This window comes from Eschscholzia californica, unplaced genomic scaffold (genome assembly GCF_041429995.1).
Source record: "Eschscholzia californica isolate CP2 unplaced genomic scaffold, dmEscCali1.0.p SCAF_1, whole genome shotgun sequence".
NCBI classification, from domain to species: domain Eukaryota; kingdom Viridiplantae; phylum Streptophyta; class Magnoliopsida; order Ranunculales; family Papaveraceae; genus Eschscholzia; species Eschscholzia californica.
In genome coordinates this window covers 45,587,504-45,609,753 of record NW_028238198.1, presented here as the reverse complement: position 1 = coordinate 45,609,753, position 22,250 = coordinate 45,587,504, and the positions used below count along the sequence as shown (strand labels likewise).

General features: G+C 38.3%; 1 protein-coding gene and 1 long non-coding RNA gene across 7 annotated transcripts; both read right to left on the bottom strand.

Moving 5' to 3' along the window:
* Window positions 1-209: 209 nt before the first annotated feature.
* On the bottom strand, window positions 210-908 carry LOC147567137 (uncharacterized). The gene is made up of 2 exons (XR_015237566.1): window positions 307-908; window positions 210-265 (listed from the first exon to the last, which is right to left on the bottom strand). It is a non-coding gene; the product is annotated as an uncharacterized LOC147567137 (long non-coding RNA).
* A 1,292-nt stretch (window positions 909-2,200) lies between these two features.
* On the bottom strand, window positions 2,201-13,071 carry LOC147567136 (putative sphingolipid transporter spinster homolog 2). Of its 6 annotated transcripts, none has more exons than XM_086653755.1 (16): window positions 12,787-13,071; window positions 11,525-11,656; window positions 11,078-11,179; window positions 10,030-10,134; window positions 9,864-9,939; window positions 8,999-9,073; window positions 8,668-8,770; window positions 8,516-8,581; window positions 8,335-8,413; window positions 7,047-7,144; window positions 6,653-6,729; window positions 6,143-6,256; window positions 4,559-4,678; window positions 3,716-3,844; window positions 3,191-3,269; window positions 2,201-2,629 (listed from the first exon to the last, which is right to left on the bottom strand). In XM_086653755.1, exons 1-16 carry the CDS (start codon window positions 12,846-12,848, stop codon window positions 2,505-2,507), a joined length of 1,542 nt encoding a protein of 513 aa, XP_086509881.1. In that variant the 5' UTR covers window positions 12,849-13,071; the 3' UTR covers window positions 2,201-2,504. The 6 variants fall into 6 exon arrangements, with proteins under 6 accessions (XP_086509881.1, XP_086509885.1, XP_086509883.1 ...); XM_086653759.1 differs by having other exon boundaries at window positions 11,508-11,656; window positions 12,787-13,044; XM_086653757.1 differs by having other exon boundaries at window positions 11,538-11,656; window positions 12,787-12,991.
* Between the last annotated feature and the right edge of the window lie 9,179 nt (window positions 13,072-22,250).

Genomic DNA, 22,250 nt, shown 5'->3' with positions numbered 1-22,250 from the left:
ATCAAGAATAATTCAAAATATTTGAATATATATTTCAAGATAAACGAAGATATAGGGATGTTCATACCCGTGTATCTTTTATAGAACTTCAAATCTTTTCATCTCGATCCATCTTATCTCGATTCATCTTATATAAAGTACCCTATTATCCATCTTATATCTAAATCCTATTACACACAACTTTAGATCCATATTAGAAAACAAATGAATGACTCTAAATTTAGTTAGATACATTAAACTTATAAATTCCAATACATCAAGTCAACTAACCAAACTTTGATTTCATAAAAAAAAACAAAAAAAAACTAACCAAACTTTGTTCATCAAATATATACAAAAAAGATTACATCTAAAGAAAAGGAATCTCCACTTAAATAGGATTCAATTAACTACTATTTAATATGAAATCTTTAAAGATTAATTAAGAAGACCAGCAACTAAGCTCAACAGCTTCTTCAAACCTCTTCCCCAAAGTTGAAGAAGAGAAAGATTGATCTGAAGATTCATTTTCGGACTGATTTTGTTGTTTGGGTGTTGTTTCTGTAATGGATCGTCGGAAAAGATCCAAGAATTTGTTCCCAGCGGTGAGGTTAAGGTGAAAACCAGTTTGAGGAGGTGGTGGGGTTGGTTTAGGGATGGTAGTGGTGTTGATGTCGGAAAGGATGAGCATTGCTGCAGTTGGAGCCATGGGGTGTTGGAATTTGGATGGGGTGGGAAACTGGTGATGGTGAATTGAAGTGATGGAAACTTGAAAGAAAGAAAAAGGGTTTTTAGAGAGAGAGAGAAGTGAGAGAAGATTGTTTTTAGTTGAGATGGATAAGGATAGGGAGAGAGAATGGGTATATATAGAGAGAGAGAGAAAGACTTGTGGGCGAGTGATCCCGTGGGCTTCTTCTATTGTTTTGTTTTCCTTCTTGAGGGACAAGTCAGTGTATTAATTATACTTAATGAGGACGGTGTAAGGGTAGGCTTCACATCCCAAGAATGTCCCACATGTACTCTCTACGATTTTTTTTTTCTATAAACGTGGTTGAATTCCATTGGATGAATAAAGTTATCTGTGTTTCATGCCGTTGTGGTTGGTCTACGTTGACTCCCTCGTTCATTTATTTATAAAAGGGTTATAGGCACTCTTCTTTTTTACTCTTGAGCCTCAATCCTCTTCGCGGCGCGAATCCGTGCTAAACAGAGTGTCTTTGGACTGTCCCAATCCTTAGGCTTCAGACTGTTTAGTCCAAAAGTCACGGGGTGCGCCAAGAGAGGGTTGGTTTAAGAGCGAAAGACATGGTGCCTTTATAAGCACCCTTTATAAAACCTAGTCCAAACATTTTGTGTTAGGTCAGGTTTGGACTCTCTCAAGATCTGAAATGAATTATTTTGATGACCGTTATGCTCTTCCGAGACAATGTGGCCGGTTGGAATTTAATTAGACAAAGTAAACTACTTTTTCTTATTAAATGAATGACTGATTACATACCCGAACTAAATAGTGGCCAAACAGAGAGGCATTTTATTTTTTCGGGGTCTGAACAGATACCTTTTGTTGAACTTTTGTTCAAAGAATGAATTTTTTGGCATTTGACTAATTTTGACATTTGTAACTTATGTAAATATTTGTTTGATAACCCACAAAGTGGAACATTCGGACCGAGGCTCATCCGGCTGAGCTTGATCTAACACGGATTTAGCCCAGCCCGTGTGTCCTCGGACTGCCGCAATTCGTGGGCCTCGGACTGCTCAGTTCGAGGCCCACAGGGAGTGCCTAGAGAAGAGTTGGGCTAAGAGCAAAAAAGACTAGGCGCCTTTCGCGGCACCCTTTATAAAACCCAGCCCAAACATTTTGTGTTAGTTCAAGTTGGTTTCTCTTAGGACTTGAAATGAATTAGTCCAATGGTTGTGATGTTCTGCCTAGCCACTATCCCGACTAGAATACGTGACCGGTCAAGATTTAGAAAGTGAAAGTAAAACACTTTTTCTATACAATCCTTTCCAGCCACAAACCCGACTTGGATAGTGGCCGGACAGAGACATTTTTCCTGGAACAGAAACCTTCCAGAGTTGGAAGTTGAAAAAGATGGTTCGTAACTTTTATCCTACAAAAGAAAATTTGGCTTTTGCCCAAATTTCACATTTATATATCACAAGTAAATATTGATCTAGATAACCATATATAATATGTTATCAGACTTGTTAAAAGAAATTGAAAGAAAGGGTTAAATCTTATTTCATCTGATGTTTCTTTTATCAGGGAATATGAACAATACAAACATAAAGGATATAAGAATATGATCAAAATGGTACACATAAGTAAACATCATTTAGTTTAAAAAGTAAACTAGTAACTTCTTCTCCAATCCTTCTGATGCTTACTGTCTGTCTGTGTCAAATCTGTTATCATTTCCAAAGGATCATCTATGTACATTCTTAATTACAGTCACAAATATTTGAAGAAAGCATTTTCCGAACTCTAAACATAATAAATCTGAAATATTTCTCGGTAACATTTAAGCAGATGCATCTGATATTTCCGTTGTGTTTCCTTGAAGCAATGGCCTCACGTCTGGTTCCTCTGTCGTGCCTACAAGAGGATCGACTTCTTCGTATCTGTCCACACTTTGTAGAAATATACCTACCCAACAACAAAAAAAAAATATTCAGACCAGTAAATATTTCTGAAGTGTAAAGTGTAAATGTTGATTTATTTGTGGCCGAACAAATGTGAACATTTTAGGACTAATACAAATTTAACTTTTTAGACATGATTTTTGGTTCAGTTTCAGTCTACTTCATATATGTTCTTTAGTCCTGTTAAGACCCTTCTTCCTAATGGTGGGAATCGAGCGGGCACTTGCACCCACAAAGTGATATTATCAGGTCAGGTTGGGCGGGTACTTTTTGTCTTTGACCCTTCTTTCATTGTGACAGTACTTCGTGCCATGTTGTAACGGTAATGCTCATGGGCTGTAACAGAACTAGTTAAAGCAAGATCCATATCTCTATGTCTCTACTCCAGTGTATGGAGACCAAATATTTAAGAATCCTTGTTTCTTCATCGTCTTTCTTCTTTGGGCTCCTTGACTTTGTCATTGGTGGTTTCATTTCTAAGATTTTATTTAGTTGTAAGCTGAAGCCTGAAACTGGACGTTCTTGGTTGGTTCAACAGAGCTGGTAAATAGTGGTAGAAGCTTACCTATAAACCAAACTCCAGCTGATATGAACAGGACAGACGTCAGTATTAGAGAAGTTACTCTCCAGTTGTTGATTGAATCCTGTAGAAGGTAGTGAGCAATTGAACGACATCAAAATGTTTGGTAGACAATTGAAGTTGAATCACGAAATAAGAGCATCATAATTTAAATGACAAACAACGAGAGTGTATCAAACAAACAACTGAAGTGCAGTAAAGAACCCAGACAAATTTGATGAAATATCAACGAAACAACGTCAGTGATTTTATAGTTATTCATCGATTTAAACAGCACGTCCTGTCATGAAATACTGAAATTCACAGGCGGTGGTGGTTGAGGTACTTTTCTATAAACAGAGCTATTGCAACAAGCAGCGAATTTTTATCTAATTACAAAAGATATGACTTACGAAATATATATAGCTGACTAAGATTACGAGAATCTCATGCATAATATTAGTATTATTAGGTTTAGATAACTCAAGAAATAGTTGATAATCTTCCAGTAAAATATTGTGAAGGGCTAACCTGTAGAATCCCAACAAGCGGGGATGAAGGAACATCACCGAAAATGTGAATTGAAACAGTAGACATAGCCATTGACAGTGGCCTTAGACTGGGTTTGACACAATGTAAGCATATGTAGTTAACAGGTCCCTGCAAAGACAAAGCTAAGAATGTTAATAAATGATTTACAAACTATATATTGCGAATGCAATTAACGATTAAGAACTTCTAAAGTGGGTAATGCCCTTAAAGAATCTTGATTCATATCACAAACTCACCCAAAAGGTGTAGGCAATGTGTAAGAAAGATGTTACCCTTATAACCCAGGTTTGGAAGGTCTATGAAAGAAAGTTGCGACTAAGTGAATTCTTTGAAGAATATGTCACTCAAATGGAAGAAATTTTACACATAAGTCACTACCCGATGGGTCACATTATGACCTCATCTGAAGTCCACTCCCACCTACATGAAAGTAGTCACATCAATCCTACAACATCTTTTCTACTTTTTTGGAGTGAGATATCAAGAGGATAAATTTGTGATGATGCAAATTAGGGTTTTGAAAGAAGTTCTTCACAATGATGAACCTCCTATATAACAGCTCCGCACTAGGAATGTTACTTAAAGCCCAACAATATCGGAGCAAAAATGATTATCATTACAGAATACATGTCATGACACTCTTTAGTGGACATGGTAGGGTATCAGAAAAAATTGATACAAGAGGTCACGACACTATCTTGAAAGACAGACTGAATTAGTTCACACTTCACAGATCACAAATTATTATCTGTGCATGCGATATCAGGTAAACTTTGTAAAAGGAATTTCATTTGCATCTAGAATAGGATGTAGCTCGGGTACCTGTGTCGCAAAGACAAGCAATTCACCAATTGCAAACAGAACAAGGAAACCATACAAGCTCTTTGAGAGGAATGCACTAAAGCAAAATATCGCCCCCAAAAATGTCGCTCCAGAAAGTAGCTGCAAAGTAAATATTTGAATACATCCACTGTTATAAATAAAACATTAAGAAATTCTAGTTTAGCTGCAAGTATTATCATGCAAGTATTGAATCCAAACAAATAAAATGTATATCATCAGGGCCGTGCCTGAGAAATTGAGGGCCCAGTGCCAAAATTCGGTTTGGGCCCTTTGTATTATATAAAAAAATTATAAACAAAATAATAAACATGTTCAAAATAATTTGACCATAAAGACATAATTGATTGTTTATTTATCAACTCAAAATGTATTTAAAAGGCATTCGAAAAAAAAAATTACTTGAAATTTTTTCTCCTAGCATTTTTTGAAGCGTAATCATCAATTAACGATTCGTAATCAATCTTGTCTAAGAATCATTTTGAATACTGAATAAAGCTATTAAAAAAATTGTTACTCACAATTTATAAAGAAAATTTAATTAATACAAATTCTAACGGGACTAATTATTTTGATAAAATTTAATCTCCAGGTAAAGATATGATTTGTAGTAAGAAAATTGGAGATGAGAAAGTAGTGTTGTAATGTGTTAAAATAAAAAAGATAGATAGAGAATAAAATATGACCACCAAATAAATTAGAAAAAGAAAATTTGAAAGAAAAAGTGTAACAAAAGAAAGTAGAAAGAGAAATTTTTTTAACAAGTTCACGTGAATTGAAAAAGGGACAGATAGTTACTTTTGTAGTAAAAACAAGGGCCCACGTGAGTTTACGTCATTGCTTTACCCCAGGTCCCTAGTGCCTTTTTACCTTTGACATTCAAACCTGAGCACCAAAGTGGGCCCACGTGAGTGGGGGGCCCAGTGCGGGCGCCCTGCCCGCACTAGGCACCGCACGGCCCTGTATATCATTAGTAAGTATGCATGGGTGTTCTTGCAGGTTCAGATATGAGGAAAGTAATGGCAACACTCTATAATGTATACCTACAAGTCATACATATGCATTGAAATCTGATTTTTGGAAGAGAACGAGCGTACAAGGGTGGGAGTGACACCAACCAATTAATTAACACTTAAGATTTTAGGTATGAGGACCGTAACTAAGTCGAAGCAAGATCCTTGGTCATATTCTACTAGTTCTAGATTTCTATTTATTCATCCCCAGCTAAACAGAACATTCTTTTCCATTTTACATGGATTCATTTTCCTTGTTATGCTTTTTGTTGAAGGCACAATTTCGACTCAATTTATCTTAGTCACGTTTATATTCACTACAGAAAGAAAACTGTGAGGCTTACAGTTCAACCAGGCTATTTAAGTGCTTACACTGGAAAAAATACGGGTCTTTTTAGTAAAATTATCGTCCTCATCAACCGCCTCAAGACAACCCCAAACAGCTCCAGGGATGGACTTTGGCTTTGTGCATATTTCTTAAATGAACTGAATTGCAATACATAAACGTAAAAGTGCAGGAGGTGAAATGGGAGAAGAAATGGAATTGCAGTACCTTAAAAGCATTGGAGATTGTGGGGTTCATACGATCAAGAATGAGGCCTCCAGCTAATGTTCCAAAAATTCCACAAACTATTGTAACCCCTCCAAACATCAAATCTGCATTGCTCTGCTCAAAGTCAGAATCTTGTAAGTACAAATGTACTGTATATAAGGATAATCTTATCATAACAACTAACGCACTTAGGCACCAACTACTAGATGGAAGTACATAAAGCAATGCAGTATGAAAGATTTGAGACTAGAAATAGTAGACAAAATGGTATTCACTGAAATGAGAAATTAATCTATTAAAGAAGAAATACAAACATAGTTTGATGAAGTGATGATCACGAAAATGACTACACAATGGTGAAATGAGAAAACATATGGAGTACCAAAATAAAGGATAATGAATTGCAATATTGTTAAACACTTGAAGGGTGATCTGTTAACCATGAAAGTGAACAAAGAGCAGAGTAGCAGACCTAAATTGTTACTCTATAGTGGATCAGAGAAAGTGTACCATGTGAAAAATAGCATAACCGGCCTTTGGTCCCCAATAAGAGTAAGCTCCTATAACAAAATTATATGCGACGTAACCTACAAAATTTAGACAACATTTTCTCAATTAAGAAGGAAAATTGCGTATACAATTATAGCAAATGTATAGCTCTATATAATGCTTGTATACCAAAGTATGCATGAGAATATAGGTTTCTTCAACCTACAAACGATCACTTGTAATCTTGTACTATAGGCTGTATCAGATTAAATTGCGGAATTAAACTATATAAGCTATGCATTATCACAAACACCGACACTTGTAACTTAAATAAAAATGTATCATTGTTCATCAGTGATCAGACTAAAGAAACTTGCAAAGCAAGATGATTGGGCTACATATGGTGGCAAAATACCTAAAACATTAACGACAAAAATCTTATCGGAAAAGAGCACTTTCATGTCTTTCCAGAACTTCGAGAACTGATCCGTGATGCTTAATGCCCCCTTTGACCTGCAAATAGATGAATGGATCCATGATAGTGTGAGTTACTTCAGAATGGTAACCTAATATCGTTGTATGAACAAAAACAGACAGATTGTCCAACACTCCAACCTATTATCATCTATAAAATGTTCAGCTTTCTCCATAATTATAGACTTGCAAAAACCTAGAGATTGTTCAACCAGACATGGTAGTTCCAATTATAGCTTGGTAGTGTTAACTGTTAACGTGTATATCTCACCATTCCCATGTATAAGAAAATGATAATTGCATATACATATATATATGTATAAAATAAATTTTGCTGGCTAAGATCACATTATATGGTTCATTAATCGTAATAATGGATATGTGAGATGTCAGTGTCTTCATTCCTATGCAGTCCGACTCGGCCGAGTCAGCCGAGTGACTCGGGACTCGGCAGTACCCCGAGCCGAGTTCCACCGAGTTCCCGAGTCTAGGGTTAGCCCGAGTGACTCGGGCTGACTCGGTCAGACTCGGTTAGACTCGGCAGACTCGGTCAGACTCGGCAGAGATTATCTTTCTTTTATTATTGAAGTCTGATTTGTACGACTATGGATGTTTTTTTTATATGATATTCCTAGTTATGATCTAATTAGAAAGAATATTTAAGAAGATAAAAGTCTATTAATTATTTATGGAAACTTGTTTAACATCTTTTGGAATACCAAAAGATTGTATAGAAAGTTAGAAACTAGAAATAAAAGTCTATTAATAGAGTTAGGAACTTAGAGTCTGATTTGTACGACTATTGGATGTTTTTTTTATATGATATTCTTAGTTATTATCTAATTAGAAAGAATATTTAAGAAGATAAAAGTCTATTAATTATTTATGGAAACTTGTTTAACAGCTTTTGGAATACCAAAAGATTGTATGGAAAGTTAGAAACTAGAAATAAAAGTCTATTAATAGAGTTAGGAACCTAGAGTCTATTTTTAAGTTTGAACTTGATTGGATTAAGTATTATCATGTTACTGTTTTATATACATATACTACTAACAATTTCATAATGACTTAGAGTGACTCGGCTGACTCGGACCTTGACTCGGACTCGGCCCTTGGCCGAGCCGAGTCCGAGTCCGAGTCGTACTACTTAGCTTCATTCAGTCAACATTTGATTTAATGGTATAGGCTATTCTCATATTCCAATTGAAAAGCTAAATGGGAATACTTACAAGGAAGATTTGTTAGAGTTGAAATATAACTCCTCATTTCCTGCCATGAAACCACTTTTCCCGTTTGAAATTGGAATGCCTGCAATTAGAATCACAGACATGAGGCAAGTTGTATCAGATCACTAGCACTCGAATTGTGCTAGATCATGTAGTATGCCATTAGTTCAAATCAAATCATTACCTTCAACTTCAGTGTTGGCAATCTCTTCAGGGGTAAGATATTTTTTGGATCCCAGAACAGGAAAACCTGCATCCGGAAGTAGTTGTGGAAGATCTCAAAGTGCTTATAGATCATAACTGATGGTAAGATATAAAAAATAACAAACCATGTACCTTTCAACTGCAAAGGTTGCATAACAAAGCCAAGAACAGCAAATGGAAGCATCAGTATTGCTTCCCCAAAGAATGCAAACCTCCAGCTAGAATATCCTCCTACCTGAAAAAATATGTATAAGAAAAAAAAAACATAAACGATCTCCAAGATCAATTGTAAGTAAGGTGTTTTAATTTAAAATGAAAGATTATCCAACAAAAGACAGACAAATTCTATCAACAAGTTAACAAGACATAATTATCTCCTAAAATAACCATGAATACTTCAAATAAAAACAACGATAAATAGATAAGCGTGACAAGTTCCAAATTCAAGTTTATTGTAGCTTACCAATCCACCATAGACATAGCCAAATGCAATTCCGGTGGGTATACACATATAAAAGATTGCAAGCCAAGCTGTTTTCTGATAATATTAGAAATAAGAAAACAATGTTACCGTATGAAGGAAATAATTGAAGTTGTGAATATAAAATATAGGCGATCATGCATAAACACAGGGGAAGAGCCCACATAGGGGCATGTGGGGGCACATGCCCCTACACGCCCAAATGTGGGCTCCTTGAGTAATACCCACATGTGCCGTCCACTTAAATTCAAACCCCACTGACTAATCAAACTCTCACTAATTGCTTCCCTATAACCACGTCTTTATTTCACTTGGGAAACTACATACGTGCCGCCAAATTTACAAACCGAAAGTGGCATCCGTTTTTTACTTCATCAAAGTCCAATTTTCCAACAGAGACTTTATTAAGCACACAACAAAAGAATAAAATGTGACTCTTTTGGTGTTCTCAAGATGGTTGAGATTAGGATGCTAGGATCACAAATCAAACGTTGTTCCTAAAGATTAACTAAAACAGGATTCTAGGTATTTTTAATCTCGGGTTCCAAACATGAAACATGCTAAACAAAAATAAGACCTCAATTTGGTCACAAATAACAGGGACACTTTCTTCCTATGTGGTGGGTGAATTACACAAGTACGCCTTCAATATGTTGTCCTTACCTTTTCGAAATATGCTTTTCCTAGGATACTACAAAAAGAAAAAGTTACAAACCAAACATGGAACTTGTGATGTTTAATAATCAAGCCTCGAAGTTAAACCTACATCTTGCAGCATTCCCACAAAATAAACTTGATATGCGTTGACCTAAAACTAAGAGTATATAAGATAGCCAAGAAAGAGAACCTGGGGAACGGGGGCATTGTCATCAATAAATGGAGCAGCTAAACTTATAAATGAAGCCTCGCCGACACCGACCAGCCTGCAAAGAATATAGGAGCATCATTACAAATTTCCAATTTCAATTATTGGATGCTTTACAGGCAATTACAATTTACAACGGCCAACTTACATACGACATATTGCTATCGACCAAAAATCGAAAGCGAAACCACAACCAGCAGTTGCAAAAGTCCATACTGATAATCCAACTCCAATAAGCCTAAAAGGATTGTGGCTGCAAAACAGATAAAATAAGTATGCACTATGCAGATAATATATATTTACATATATATATGCTCACACAGAAGCCTCAACTTACTAAGTAGTATAGAATCGGCCAAATATTATCCAACCCCTCCCACAACATTACCTAATCTTCTCAAGTCCGAACATCAATTTAAGGGACTAATTTCAATCTATAAAGAACCTTTTTTTAACTTGCTGACTTTATTGGCTTCTCTCAAACCAGTCAGCTGAAGAATGCTTTCCTCAACGGAGTGGATCGCAGTGATGAAAGAAACTACTTGAGGTTTACTGAAAGTTGGGTTAGCCCTGAGGATCAATAAGTTATGTTGCATAGTCCAGAAGAAGAAAAGGACTGTGTAGTGTGTATCAAGGGCTAAGAGACATAACTTCAGTAGCCAAAAAAAGGAGAATTTTGACAGCCCTAAACCCCACAGGAAACCACTCTTGAATGGTTGGAACCGATTCAAAGGGAGTACCATGATCTGAAGGTTATGTTGGTGCTTGTGATACTGAAATAATATCTCAAGTGTTCTCAAGAAAAAACAGAGAGAACTCGTTGTGGATCTTGAGGCTCTGATACTCGTTTATCACATTACTTATTTTGGCAATCAACCGAAGGAGCAATGAGTGAGGAGCAACTGTGTGATAACATGTGGTGAGCAATTGTCGATCCATGCACAATTTCTCCAAAGTCCAAACAATTTTATACATTTATGTGAACTAGTAACACTAAAAGATACTTCCCCTATCCAATAAGCATGAAGAAGTATTCTTAATTTAGCTGGTCGTGTTCTAGTCAGAAACCGATATATAAAACTTTCTCAAGCATTGGACCAGTAAAAACATAGTCATGTTGTCAGAAATAACATACAAATAACTTTCAGCAATATAAACAAAACCTGTACCATCCCCTACTTGCACACATTATCTACCTTTTCGCTAAAGATGCAAATATTGGAGAAGACACCAGCAGTCCAACCATAAAAGCAGATGACAGGATGCCATCTTGAAAATAGTTCAAATTAAAATCTCCCCTGTTAAACAATAAGGGCATGATTAGAAACTGACCCAACAAAAGACTCGTAAAAAGAGTTACAGTTCACGGGAACTCTGCTACCTAACCCAAATGGACCATCTTATGTTATGGTTCGATGAATTGGTAAGATCACTAAGAATATTAGATGCGAATATCTAGAAAACCTTAAGAATAGATATGATCATCATGTGGGGTTTCATCATCATCAAAGAATATCAGCAAAATATATGCCATTATGACGTCGAGATACATAACTTAAGAATAGGTCTTCACTGAGGACTCCCAAAGTACATAACTGTATATAACTTCTAAGATCAAACAGAAACCTCCAAATATGTCTTACTGAATTCCGCTACCTCCAGTGCATATACCCCCTTCTGTGCATGTCCGCAGACTACCATTCACACCATTGCTCGCGATCGCTCCTCGATCAACATAATTTAACATATTAATCACGCAAAATATGACGAGTAACCTGCAAACAGAAACAATTATTTTCTCCGATACATGCAGTAAAAGTATGATTGGAAATGCAGAAGAGGTGACATTGCAACGTATACTAGAAATTAGACGAAATCACTCGTAGTTCTTCCCTAACAGAGTAATATCTCAACATAGTAAAAGAAAACTGTACTCCTCTTCAAAAGCAAGCATGAGACATCTTAAGATTACACGCTTTAGAGTAATAATTTAGTCTTGATTTCAATACAATTATCTCTAAGACTCCAAGACCTATTTGACGAAATATGTAGTCACATGATCGTGCAGATAGGAGTTTAGACTGCACAATGTATGGGTAGCAGAGGACTAAAGCAAGCCCCCGTACTAATCGTCAACCTCACCTTTATGGGGCCCAAAAGTACTTCTAAAGTCTACTAGTTAATACTTATTTACAATATCATTAACTAAGTCACTGTATTATTTGAACAAAGAAACCACAAAAATGACCCCTACCCAATGGCATCTACCTCAACTTTGACAAGGTCATTAAAAAGAAATTGCGAACAAACTACTTACAGAAATGGGTCTAGAACTATATCGGTGGATCAATGACTAGGAGGATCCCATTGATTTTGCCCTAACCTAGTGTATTAGACACATGAGAGCATCCTCAGAAGAACAAACTAAATTATACAGCCCATTTTGCCTAATATCTCCAGTTTTCGCGATCCCTTGGTTGACTTCAATGCTTTAGTTTTCCCCATTTGTGTGGAAACAACCGAAAAAAAGGTATTCCCATACCATTAATAGGAGCAATCACACCCAAATTCAATGTTTGCAACAATTGGAAGTTTGGCAATACATCTAAAATGGAGTTGATACAAATAATTTTGACATAAATCATAACATAATAAAGTTCTTAAGTACAAATATTACTTCTCTACCATTGTTTAGTTTATTCATCACCTCTAATCCAAAATTCAAAAAACCCTAATAAATTCAAAATTAACCAATACTGCAAAAACAATAATTTCTCTTCTAGCCTTCTAGGCCAAGCCCAAACCATAGGTTACAAATCAGAGCAAAAATTCAAGAAACAAGAAGAATGAACAAGTAATTATTTAGACCAAAATTATTAAAGAAATTTAGAATCCATTGTTGTACCTCTTTGGAGTAAACCATGAAGGATTGGAAGTGGATTCATGGGTAAGAGATGGTGTTCCCATTTCTACTCGTTTAGACAGAGAAAGTTTAGTATAAAAAATCGAAGCTTTTTCTTTTCCTCTCTTCTGTCTGCTAAGATTGGTAAAATGGAAGGTCGTCTTTTCACCAACAACAATTAAAAATATCTTCAATTATTTTTCAGTATACGGGAAGTTGGGAATGGTTGTTGAATAGTTTTCCCCATGAGCAATGTGATTTGCTAGATGGACCCGGGTTGCCCATGTTAGTGTAATTATCCTTTTTTCATGTATTTTGTTTCTTTCTCAAGGTTATTTTTGTACATTTGTAATTCTTTTCATTTAGTATAAATACAATGCAGGTATCTTGAGTTCTCAAATTACATGGTATCAAGAGAAAGTTTCTAAAAAAGATTTCTCTCCTTGGTTTTATGTGCTTTCACTGCTCCTTCCTCCTTTTCAATGGCCGACACAACCACTAACACTCCCTCTCCCATTGTTCTTACTCCACCTCCACTTCCCACCACCACCAATCACTCTTCTTCTTCTTCTTCTCCTTCCTTTCCTAACATTTCCAACATTGCTCATCTAGTATCTATTAGACTTGATAACTCCAACTATCTCTTGTGGAGAAGCCAACTTCTTCCAATACTTCACTCTCAAGATCTGTTCAAATTTGTCGATGGTACCTGATGATACATAAAAATGTCCAGACGTTGACTAACGTCTGAAGAGTCAAGATCAGACCTGAAGTCCAACGGGTCAACCCGTCTTAAGGCAACAGGATCGCTGAATCCTTGACAATCCGCATATTCCCCTAACTAGGAGGTCGCCTAGAGGAAACCAACCCTGTAACGCCCTCGGCATGTACAAATCAGCCCTGGGGTCTTCAGAGGAATAAGGGGGGTGCAAACAGATCCGACCAATGTCTCACGCCCAAAACTGGTTGGCATCAGCACTAGGCGATCTGCCGAGTCAATCCCGAATCTTCCAGAAGGATCTCAGTCGGTTACAGATCTGGAAGCGTTTAAGAAAGCTTGGGCTTCAAGAGTCTTAAGGGAGGAGATATCTCCTTGAAGATCTATCACCTCGGCAAGTTATCTACGAAATATCCTTAAACTTAGGATATTTCTATTTATCCTAGATACAGGATAACTACGAAGGGAAACCCTAATTCGGCCTATAAAAGGGCCTCATATCATCTTCTTCAAGGTAAGCTGAACAAGTCTAACAGACTCCACACCCAAAAAGGATCATTCAATACTCATTCTTTTACTGTAAAGAGCAATCTGACTGGCTTGAGCGTCGGAGCGATTTTATTTCTTTTTGCAGGTTTTCCCCCAGGTCTCTAATGGAAGGAGCGGAAATCTAAGGAATACTGATCATCTAGACGGAATATTCAATCATAATGGAGGTTGTCATGCATCAACTCCCTTTTCATGCTGATTTAACCGGGAGTTAATTTTCGACATCAGCAGTACCTACCCTCCTCCTCCTGAGTTTCTTCCTTCATCCTCAGAGTCCCCTTATTCTCCTCTACCAAACCCTGACTATGTGTTTTGGTACAGAATCGATCAAATGTTGCTATCTTGGTTAGCCACCCTCACTGAACCAGTTCTAAGTCATGTTCTTGGTGTCACTTCCTCCAAAGCTGTATGGGACTCACTAGAAAGAAATTTTTCCTCCATTAACTCTGCTAGATTGATGAATCTCAAGCTTCAATTGTTGGGTTTTACACCCTTCTACTAGTGTTTATAGCGGAAATAAGACATCTAATGTCCACACTAGTATTCCTAGGATTTCACATGCATAAGCCCATAATAATACTAAGTAAAACTAGAAAGATAAATACCTTATTCGCTAGTTTTCCCTCGAACCTTTCCAATTGCTTAGGAGAAGACCAAGAGCTTCAAGTGTAGCTCCTCTACTTGGGACACGAGCAATCAACTTGATCTCCCACCTTGTTGTTTAGCTAGCACACCAATGGTGGTTGGAAGAAGAACTCCTTTCTTCTTGACTAGATAGATAGTTAATGGGAATTACCTCACTTTCTCCTCTCTACTTGATATGGTAGAGTAAGAAAGCTTAGAGAGAAATTCCACACCTTATTCTCTGCCCTAAAAGTGTTTATATAGAACCCTAACGAGAATACACCTCCTCAAAGGTTTCCTAAAACACCCTTTAGAATAAGATTTAAGGAAATAATCGAAAATAGCATCTAATGATATTTTCTCAATTCCCTAATGAGGAGGTGTCCAAACACCAAAAATTTTGCATGCATCCTACTGGATATGTCAGAAATCTCCCCTCAAAATTTCAGCCAAATACGAGCCCTAGAAGTGCCCGAATCGGCTAAGGCCTCAAAACCCTGTTTTTGGCCTTTTTGTACTATCTTTGCCTAATTCCTTTTTAGGCCTATGAGATATGTTTATGGGACATTCCCATTGTTATATCTCACTCCCACTAGTCATATCCTGGATCAATTTGACACTCTTATGTCTAACCCATTGTAGGATCCGATCGAAGTTAGCTGCGATTTACTTCGTAATTCGACGATCGTAGTTGGTCTCTAGCTACAACTCTACGATCCCTAAATCAATCGGATTTGATGATCTTCCACATCAATTGTCCTATCCGACAAATTGTTCGCATTGTCACCTTGGTCGAAAGACATCTCCTTCAACTCCTTTAGACTCCCACTTGGACTTAGAACAAGTGCAATGCTCGATTCCCATGTCACTTAGTATCCCATCTGATACGTCACGTCATTCAGACTTTCTTGATCTCGAGTACAACTGTCAAAACAAATGATTAACTTTTAATCTATTTGAGCACGACCGTGCATTTTCAGTTGTTGCTCGTCAAGTGGCCCGAGGACGTTGCATCCTAACATGGTTAGGAGGACATAATCCATTCTTGCGCTCCCACTCAACTTTATGGCTATCCTGTCCTTCCCAGTATCCGTTTTTATAACCTCCTTTTACGGCGCGGGGTTTAACGGAACCAAAGTCAGACATTCCTTACATAAGATGAGCTGAGCACTCATGTTTTGAGGAATCTCTTCAATCTTGTCTTTATGAGAAGTTTGACGATTCATCATTCTATAGATGAACTTCTCATGTTGAGGGTTATTCCAGCCTATATTCCCTATTATGCACTCACGTAGTCGAATCGAATACACTATTCCTATAGCCCATGGAACTGCGCTATCCCATCGACACCCGTACTAGTCTTCGTGAGTCATTGTTGTCCATGCAATGACCTGGACTAGGGAGTTGATAATGAATCACTCCAAGTTCACTTAGTAGGGTTTCATTCATCAGATAACGTATCTGACAAGCCTACTCGGAGTGCTTTTTTATCTACGGACTGTCTCTTAAATACCAAACCAAATTTTAAGGACCAAAATAAAACTCCTTTTATTTTATTTACCGAATGTAAGTAATTAGGTACATAAACTCTTTTATGAATCCAAATTACATTTGTTGCCATTCCCCAATGCGCTTTATACCAATGCCCCTCATGTGTGAATCATGTTTGGGCTGAGGTAACGGTTTAGTCAACGGATCTGCAACATTGTCATCCTTGTGAACCTTGCAAATGACCACATCTTTTCTCTTTATGATTTCTCTAATCAAGTGGTACTTCCTTTGGATATGCTTGGATTTTTGGTGTGTTCTTGGTTCCTTGGCTTGGGCTATCGCTCCATTGTTGTCACAATAGAGAGTCACTCCCTCTTCTATGCCAGGTACGCCAGCAAGTTCTATATATTATGAACTTCTTTATCCAAACTCCTTCCTTTGCAGCTTTCGAGGCCGCTAGGTATTCTGCTTCAGTGGTAGAGTCTGCAATTGTGCTCTGCTTGGAACTTTTCCAACTCACTGCTCCTCCATTCAGACAGTAGACGTAATCGGACTGCGATTTGAAGTCGTCTCTATCCGTCTGAAAGCTTGCATCCACATGCCCTACAACCTTTAGAGTATCTTCCCCGCCATATGCCGAGAAGTGATCCTTAGTCCTTCTCAGGTACTTTAGAATATTCTTGGCGGCGCTCCAGTGCGCTTCGCCTGGATTTGATTGGTAACGGCTGCACATGCTCAAGGCATATGAGACATCTGGGCGAGTGCAGATCATGGCGTACATGATAGATCCTATTGCCGAAGCATAAGGTACTTTCATCATGTGTACTAGCTCATCAGGACTCTTAGGACACTGATATTTGCTAAGCACTATGCCATGTGTCATGAGAAGGAATCCTCTTTTGGAGTTTGTCATCTCGAACCGTTGAAGAATCTTATCTATATAAGTTTCTTGACAGAGTCCGACATCCTCCTTGATCTATCTCTATAGATCTTGATTCCTAATATGTATTCTGCCTCCCCTAGGTCCTTCATAGAGAAGCATTTCCGAAGCCAGTCTTTAACTGATTCCAACATCGGAATATTGTTTCCTATGATTAATATGTCATCAACATAAAGGACTAAGAAAACTAGATTGCTCCCACTAACCTTCTCGTAAACACAAGAGTCTTCTGCATTCTTGAGAAATCCAAATTCTTTGATTTTCTCGTCGAATCGAAGATTCGAACTCCGGCTTGCTTGCTTGAGTCCATAAATGGATTTCTTAAGCTTGCAAACTTTTCTAACATTTTTGGAATCTACAAAACCTTCGGGTTGTGTCATGTACACATCCTCTTCCAAGTGTCCGTTTAGGAAGGCGGCTTTGACATCCATTTGCCAAATCTCATAATCATAATGAGCTACAATTGGTAGAATGATCCGAATGGATTTAAGCATTGCGACAGGTGAAAAGGTTTCATCATAGTCTATACCATGAATCTGTTTGTATCCTTTTGCCACGAGTCTAGCTTTGAAAACGCTAACGTTTCCATCCTTGTCAATTTTTACTTTGAAAACGCAGTTGCATCCGATTGGTGTTGCTCCATCGGGCAAATCGATCAAATCCCATATTTGATTTTCTGACATGGAATCCATTTCCGATCTCATGGCCTTTAGCCATTTTTCAGAGTCGGGGCTTGTTATAGCTTGGTTGTAGGTACTCGGCTCATTATCTTCTAACAGTAGGACATCTGTTTTCTGAGATAATTCCTGGAGCCTTTGAGATCTACGAGGGGCCTGAGCAACTTTTGGAGTGTTCTCAACTATTTGAGATGTCTCCGGCGAATTTAATTCGACTTGTGCAAGAGGTTCCACGAGTTTCTCTATCTCGACCTCATTTTCCTCTTCCATACTTTGTGCATAGATAGGAGCCGCTAAACCTCTTGATATCTCTATATCCGTGTTTATTTGTTGCTCATATCGAATTTCATCGATATCTACATTTCTCCCACTTGTCTGCTTGGAAAGGAATTCCTTTTCAAGGAAGACACCATCTCGAGCAACAAACACTTTGTTCTCAGATTTGTGGTAGAAGTAGTAACCCCTTGTCTCTTTTGGATAGCCCACAAAGAGACATTTGTCTAATTTGGGTGCGAGTTTATCTCCTTGTAAACGTTTTACATAAACTTCGCATCTCCAGACTTTGAGAAAAGACAACTTTGGAACATTTCCAAACCATAACTCATATGGCGTCTTTTCTACAGCTTTTGACGGAGCTCGGTTAAGTGTGAAAGCAGCCGTTTCTAGAGCATACCCTAGAACGTGTTCGGAAGATTTGCTAAACTCATCATAGATCGAACCATGTCTAACAAGGTGTGATTTCTCCTTTCGGAAACACCATTCATCTGAGGCGTTCCTGGCGGAGTGAGTTGAAATACTATACCACAACTTCTAAGATGATCGTCAAATTCTGGACTCAAATATTCACCACCTCGATTGGATCGAATGGCTTTTATTTTCTTGCCGAGTTGATTCTCTACTTCGTTCTGAAATTGTTTGAACATGTCAAACAATTCGGACTTATGCCTCATCAAGTATATGTAACCATAACGAGTGAAGTCATCCGTGAAAGTGATGAAGTAGCCATAGTTACCTCTCCCCGGAGTACTCATTGGTCCGCATACATCCGTATGTATGAGTTCCAAAGGTTCTTTGGCTCGGTCTCCTTTTCCTTTAAAAGAAGACCTCGTCATTTTACCAATTAAACATGATTCGCATGTGTCATATGATTCTAAATTACACGAACCTAAAAGTCCATGCTTATGGAGTTTTTTCATGCGTGTCATGTTAATGTGACCCAAACGACAATGGCAAAGGTAACTTGAATTCGAATCATCTGACCGTAGCCTTTTGGTTTCTATGCTAAAGACTTCGTTCTCAATATTCGTAATATAGAGACCATTGTATAACTTAGCACTGGTATAAAACATTTCACCTTTATATAACAGACAACGCTGGTTTTTTATTAATAGGTGATATCCCTCTTTGTCTAACTCTGAGACAGAGATAATGTTTCTCGAAATAGAGGGTACATAATAGCAATTATGAATATCTAAAAGGGTTATTTCTTTAATGGCCCCCAACTTTGTGACCAGCTTCCTGCCTGGCCCCCTACTTTACAAGAAATACCCATATGGCCCCCTTCCGTTATAAAATCGTTACTCTCTCTCTTCCATTTCTTTTCTCTCTTCTCCAGCATGTTTTCTCTCTCTGCCACCTCGTTAAACCAGCCACATCATCGTCTTCACCGGCAGGGTCGCCGACCGGCGACCTTCAAACTTTTTTTTTTCTCTCTCTTCTCTCTCTCTCTAAAAAAAATTTTTTTTTTAAAAATTCTCTCACCTCTCTCTCTCTAAACTCCGGCGAAGGGAAACCTTCGCCGGAGCTAGGTCTGTTCATCACGAACAGACCAGATCAGGGTCTGTTCGGGATGAACAGACTCAGATCTGGGTCTGTCCGTGATGAACAGACCCTGATCTGGTCTGTTCGTGATGAACAGACCCAGATCTGGGTCTGTCCGTGATGAACAGACCCTGATCTGGTCTGTCCGTGATGAACAGACCTAGCTCCGGCGAAGGTTTCCCTTCGCCGGAGTTTAGAGAGAGAGAGGTGAGAGAATTTTTAATTTTTTTTTTTTAGAGAGAGAGAGAGAAGAGAGAGAAAAAAAAAAGTTTGAAGGTCGCCGGCCGAAAATTTGGCCGGCCGGCGACCTACCGGTGAAGACGATGATGTGGCTGGTTTAACGAGGTGACAGAGAGAGAAAACATGCTGGAGGAGAGAGAAAAGAAATGGAAGAGAGAGAGTAACGGTGTTATAACGGAAGGGGGCCATATGGGTATTTCTTGTAAAGTAGGGGGCCAGGCAGGAAGCTGGTCACAAAGTTGGGGGCCATTAGGGAAATAACCCTATCTAAAACTAGACCAGTTTCTAAAGGTAGACTGAATGTTCCTACAGCTTTCGCAGCAACCGTTGCTCTATTTGCTACTCGTATGACAAGCTCCCTTGTAGATAAATACTTGATTCACTTAAGGCTCTGCACATCAGAAATGATATGAGCACCACATCCGGTATCGAATACCCAGGATTGAGAATCAAATGTATTTGCTAAGTTAACTTCGATAACATAGATACCTTGGTCGGAACCGTGAGTTCCTTGCTTCTTCCATTTGTTCTTCTGAATCAGTTTAATTGCTTTCTTTGATTCAGACATTCCAATGCCACTCCGGATTGCCTTGGAAGTCCCGTACTTCCTCAACCGTGATTTGTTTCGAGACATGTCCCTTAATCGACGGATGATTGTGTGCGCATCCGTTTTCTTGAATCTTTTTTGAAGATTAGGCTCCATGGTGGCCAACATAAGGCAAGTAACTAAAACTGATTTCATCCAGATACTTTTGGCCTACTTTTGTTCCTCAACCTTTGAGTTCGCAGTTATCCTTGGAATAGGGGTATCCAGTACGCTTTCTTTATTTGTAGACTTGAGAACACTTCTCAATCTCTTTTCCCAATCAAGGAAGTTATCCATGTTCAATTTGTCCTTATCGAGGATTGAACATAGGTTGAAAAGATTGATTTTCGCCATAGTAAAACTACATGAAACAGAAAAAGGATTTTGCTAAGTATTACATTCGATAATTTTTGCAAAAAGTCATAAGTTTTTGCCACATTATTCAAGATAAAACGTGTCCCTAGATGACTAATGCGATTTCGAGATCCCATCTCTCAAGGATTAAGCGGACTAGGGCCCTGCCCTTAATTCCCATTGATTTACGTGAGTGAACACTTTCACTGATCATACCATATGATTCTCGGTTGATGGATTACATGTTTAGTGTAAAATCCATCCTTTTGCCTCGAGTATCCAAGACTCTCTTGCTGATCTCGTTGAGTAGAACCATTTAGACATGTAGGCCTCTTCTATAGGCCTACCCGCAATGTCCCAAGGTAGAGGAGGTACTCTGCGAAGGCCGACCCACCTTCCTGCGCAAGGAGTGTCTTAATTTGGATAGGCACTATACTCAAAATTACTTTTAGAGGCTTTTACGCTAGTCTGGCGTTTGTTTTAGTGAACTAATTAGCCTAACTAACATCCACGACATAAAGCGTAAAAAGTAAGTAAATGCACGCGAGAAAGCAAATCAAGCACATATGGATCCTAGTATGACCCCTAACCTAGAAGATCTAATCTCCTTCGGTTTGCTTCTTGTTTCGCCTTTTAGTTCGTCTAGATCTCCATCCTTGAACCTCCATTGATTTCTCCCACTCGCTTTTGGATTTCCTCCTTTAAGTTTCTTCAATGGACTCATAAACCCTAAACTCTAATTACAAGACTCAAACGATTCGCAGATCGTGTAAACTTGAAATTAAAATTATTACAAATCATGCACCCATCTGTGCTTAAAACAAGAATAAGAAATAAATTCTATGGCCATACTAGTTTCCGCATTCACATCACATGCAATCATATAATATATTTCAAGGCTAACAATTATATATGCATGTATATCCGGGAGATACTCTTGTCGACATCCATATGTAATGTACGAACCTTAAGTTTACATCAAAGGATTAGACTAATGGTGCGTCTTGGTTTGATTTTAAAATCCGATTTTAATGAGAAATTCCGTTTGGGCCTTGAATGGCCCGGTTTAATTTCAGAAATATTTGGATTGGAAGCGGGAGAAAATTCGGATAAAACTCCCACTCGAATGATGGTCCCTTTTCGTTGTCCGAAAAGCCTTTGAAAAAGCCCGGAACAAGTCCTAGACAAGTCCCGGCATGTCCGGGCCAAGGCCTTTAGGCGTGATCGCGTCCTGGCCGGAGCCAGGACGCTAGTCCATGCACCAGACATGTCCTAGACGCATCTGGTACTGGACCGGACCAGCACTAGGTGTCTCAGACCTAGTCCGAGACACTTAGGACCTCCCAAACACGTCCACCAGCAGTCTGGGACGCGTCTTCTAGGCTGCAGGTCCGGCCAGGAAGCTTCCTGGCCGGAACTATTGAGTTTCTAAAAACTCAATAGTTTCCAATATTTTTTTTTTGTTGC

Bases quoted from the DNA above. Each gene is read 5' to 3' on its own strand.
- LOC147567136 (XM_086653755.1), bottom strand. From the start codon at position 12,848: ATGGGAACACCATCTCTTACCCATGAATCCACTTCCAATCCTTCATGG. The intron at 8,414-8,515 runs GTAATGATTTGA...TTCTAATTGCAG, and splicing joins TGCCAACACTGAAGTTGAAG to GCATTCCAATTTCAAACGGG. The intron at 6,257-6,652 runs GTACACTTTCTC...GACTTTGAGCAG, and splicing joins GTTATGCTATTTTTCACATG to AGCAATGCAGATTTGATGTT.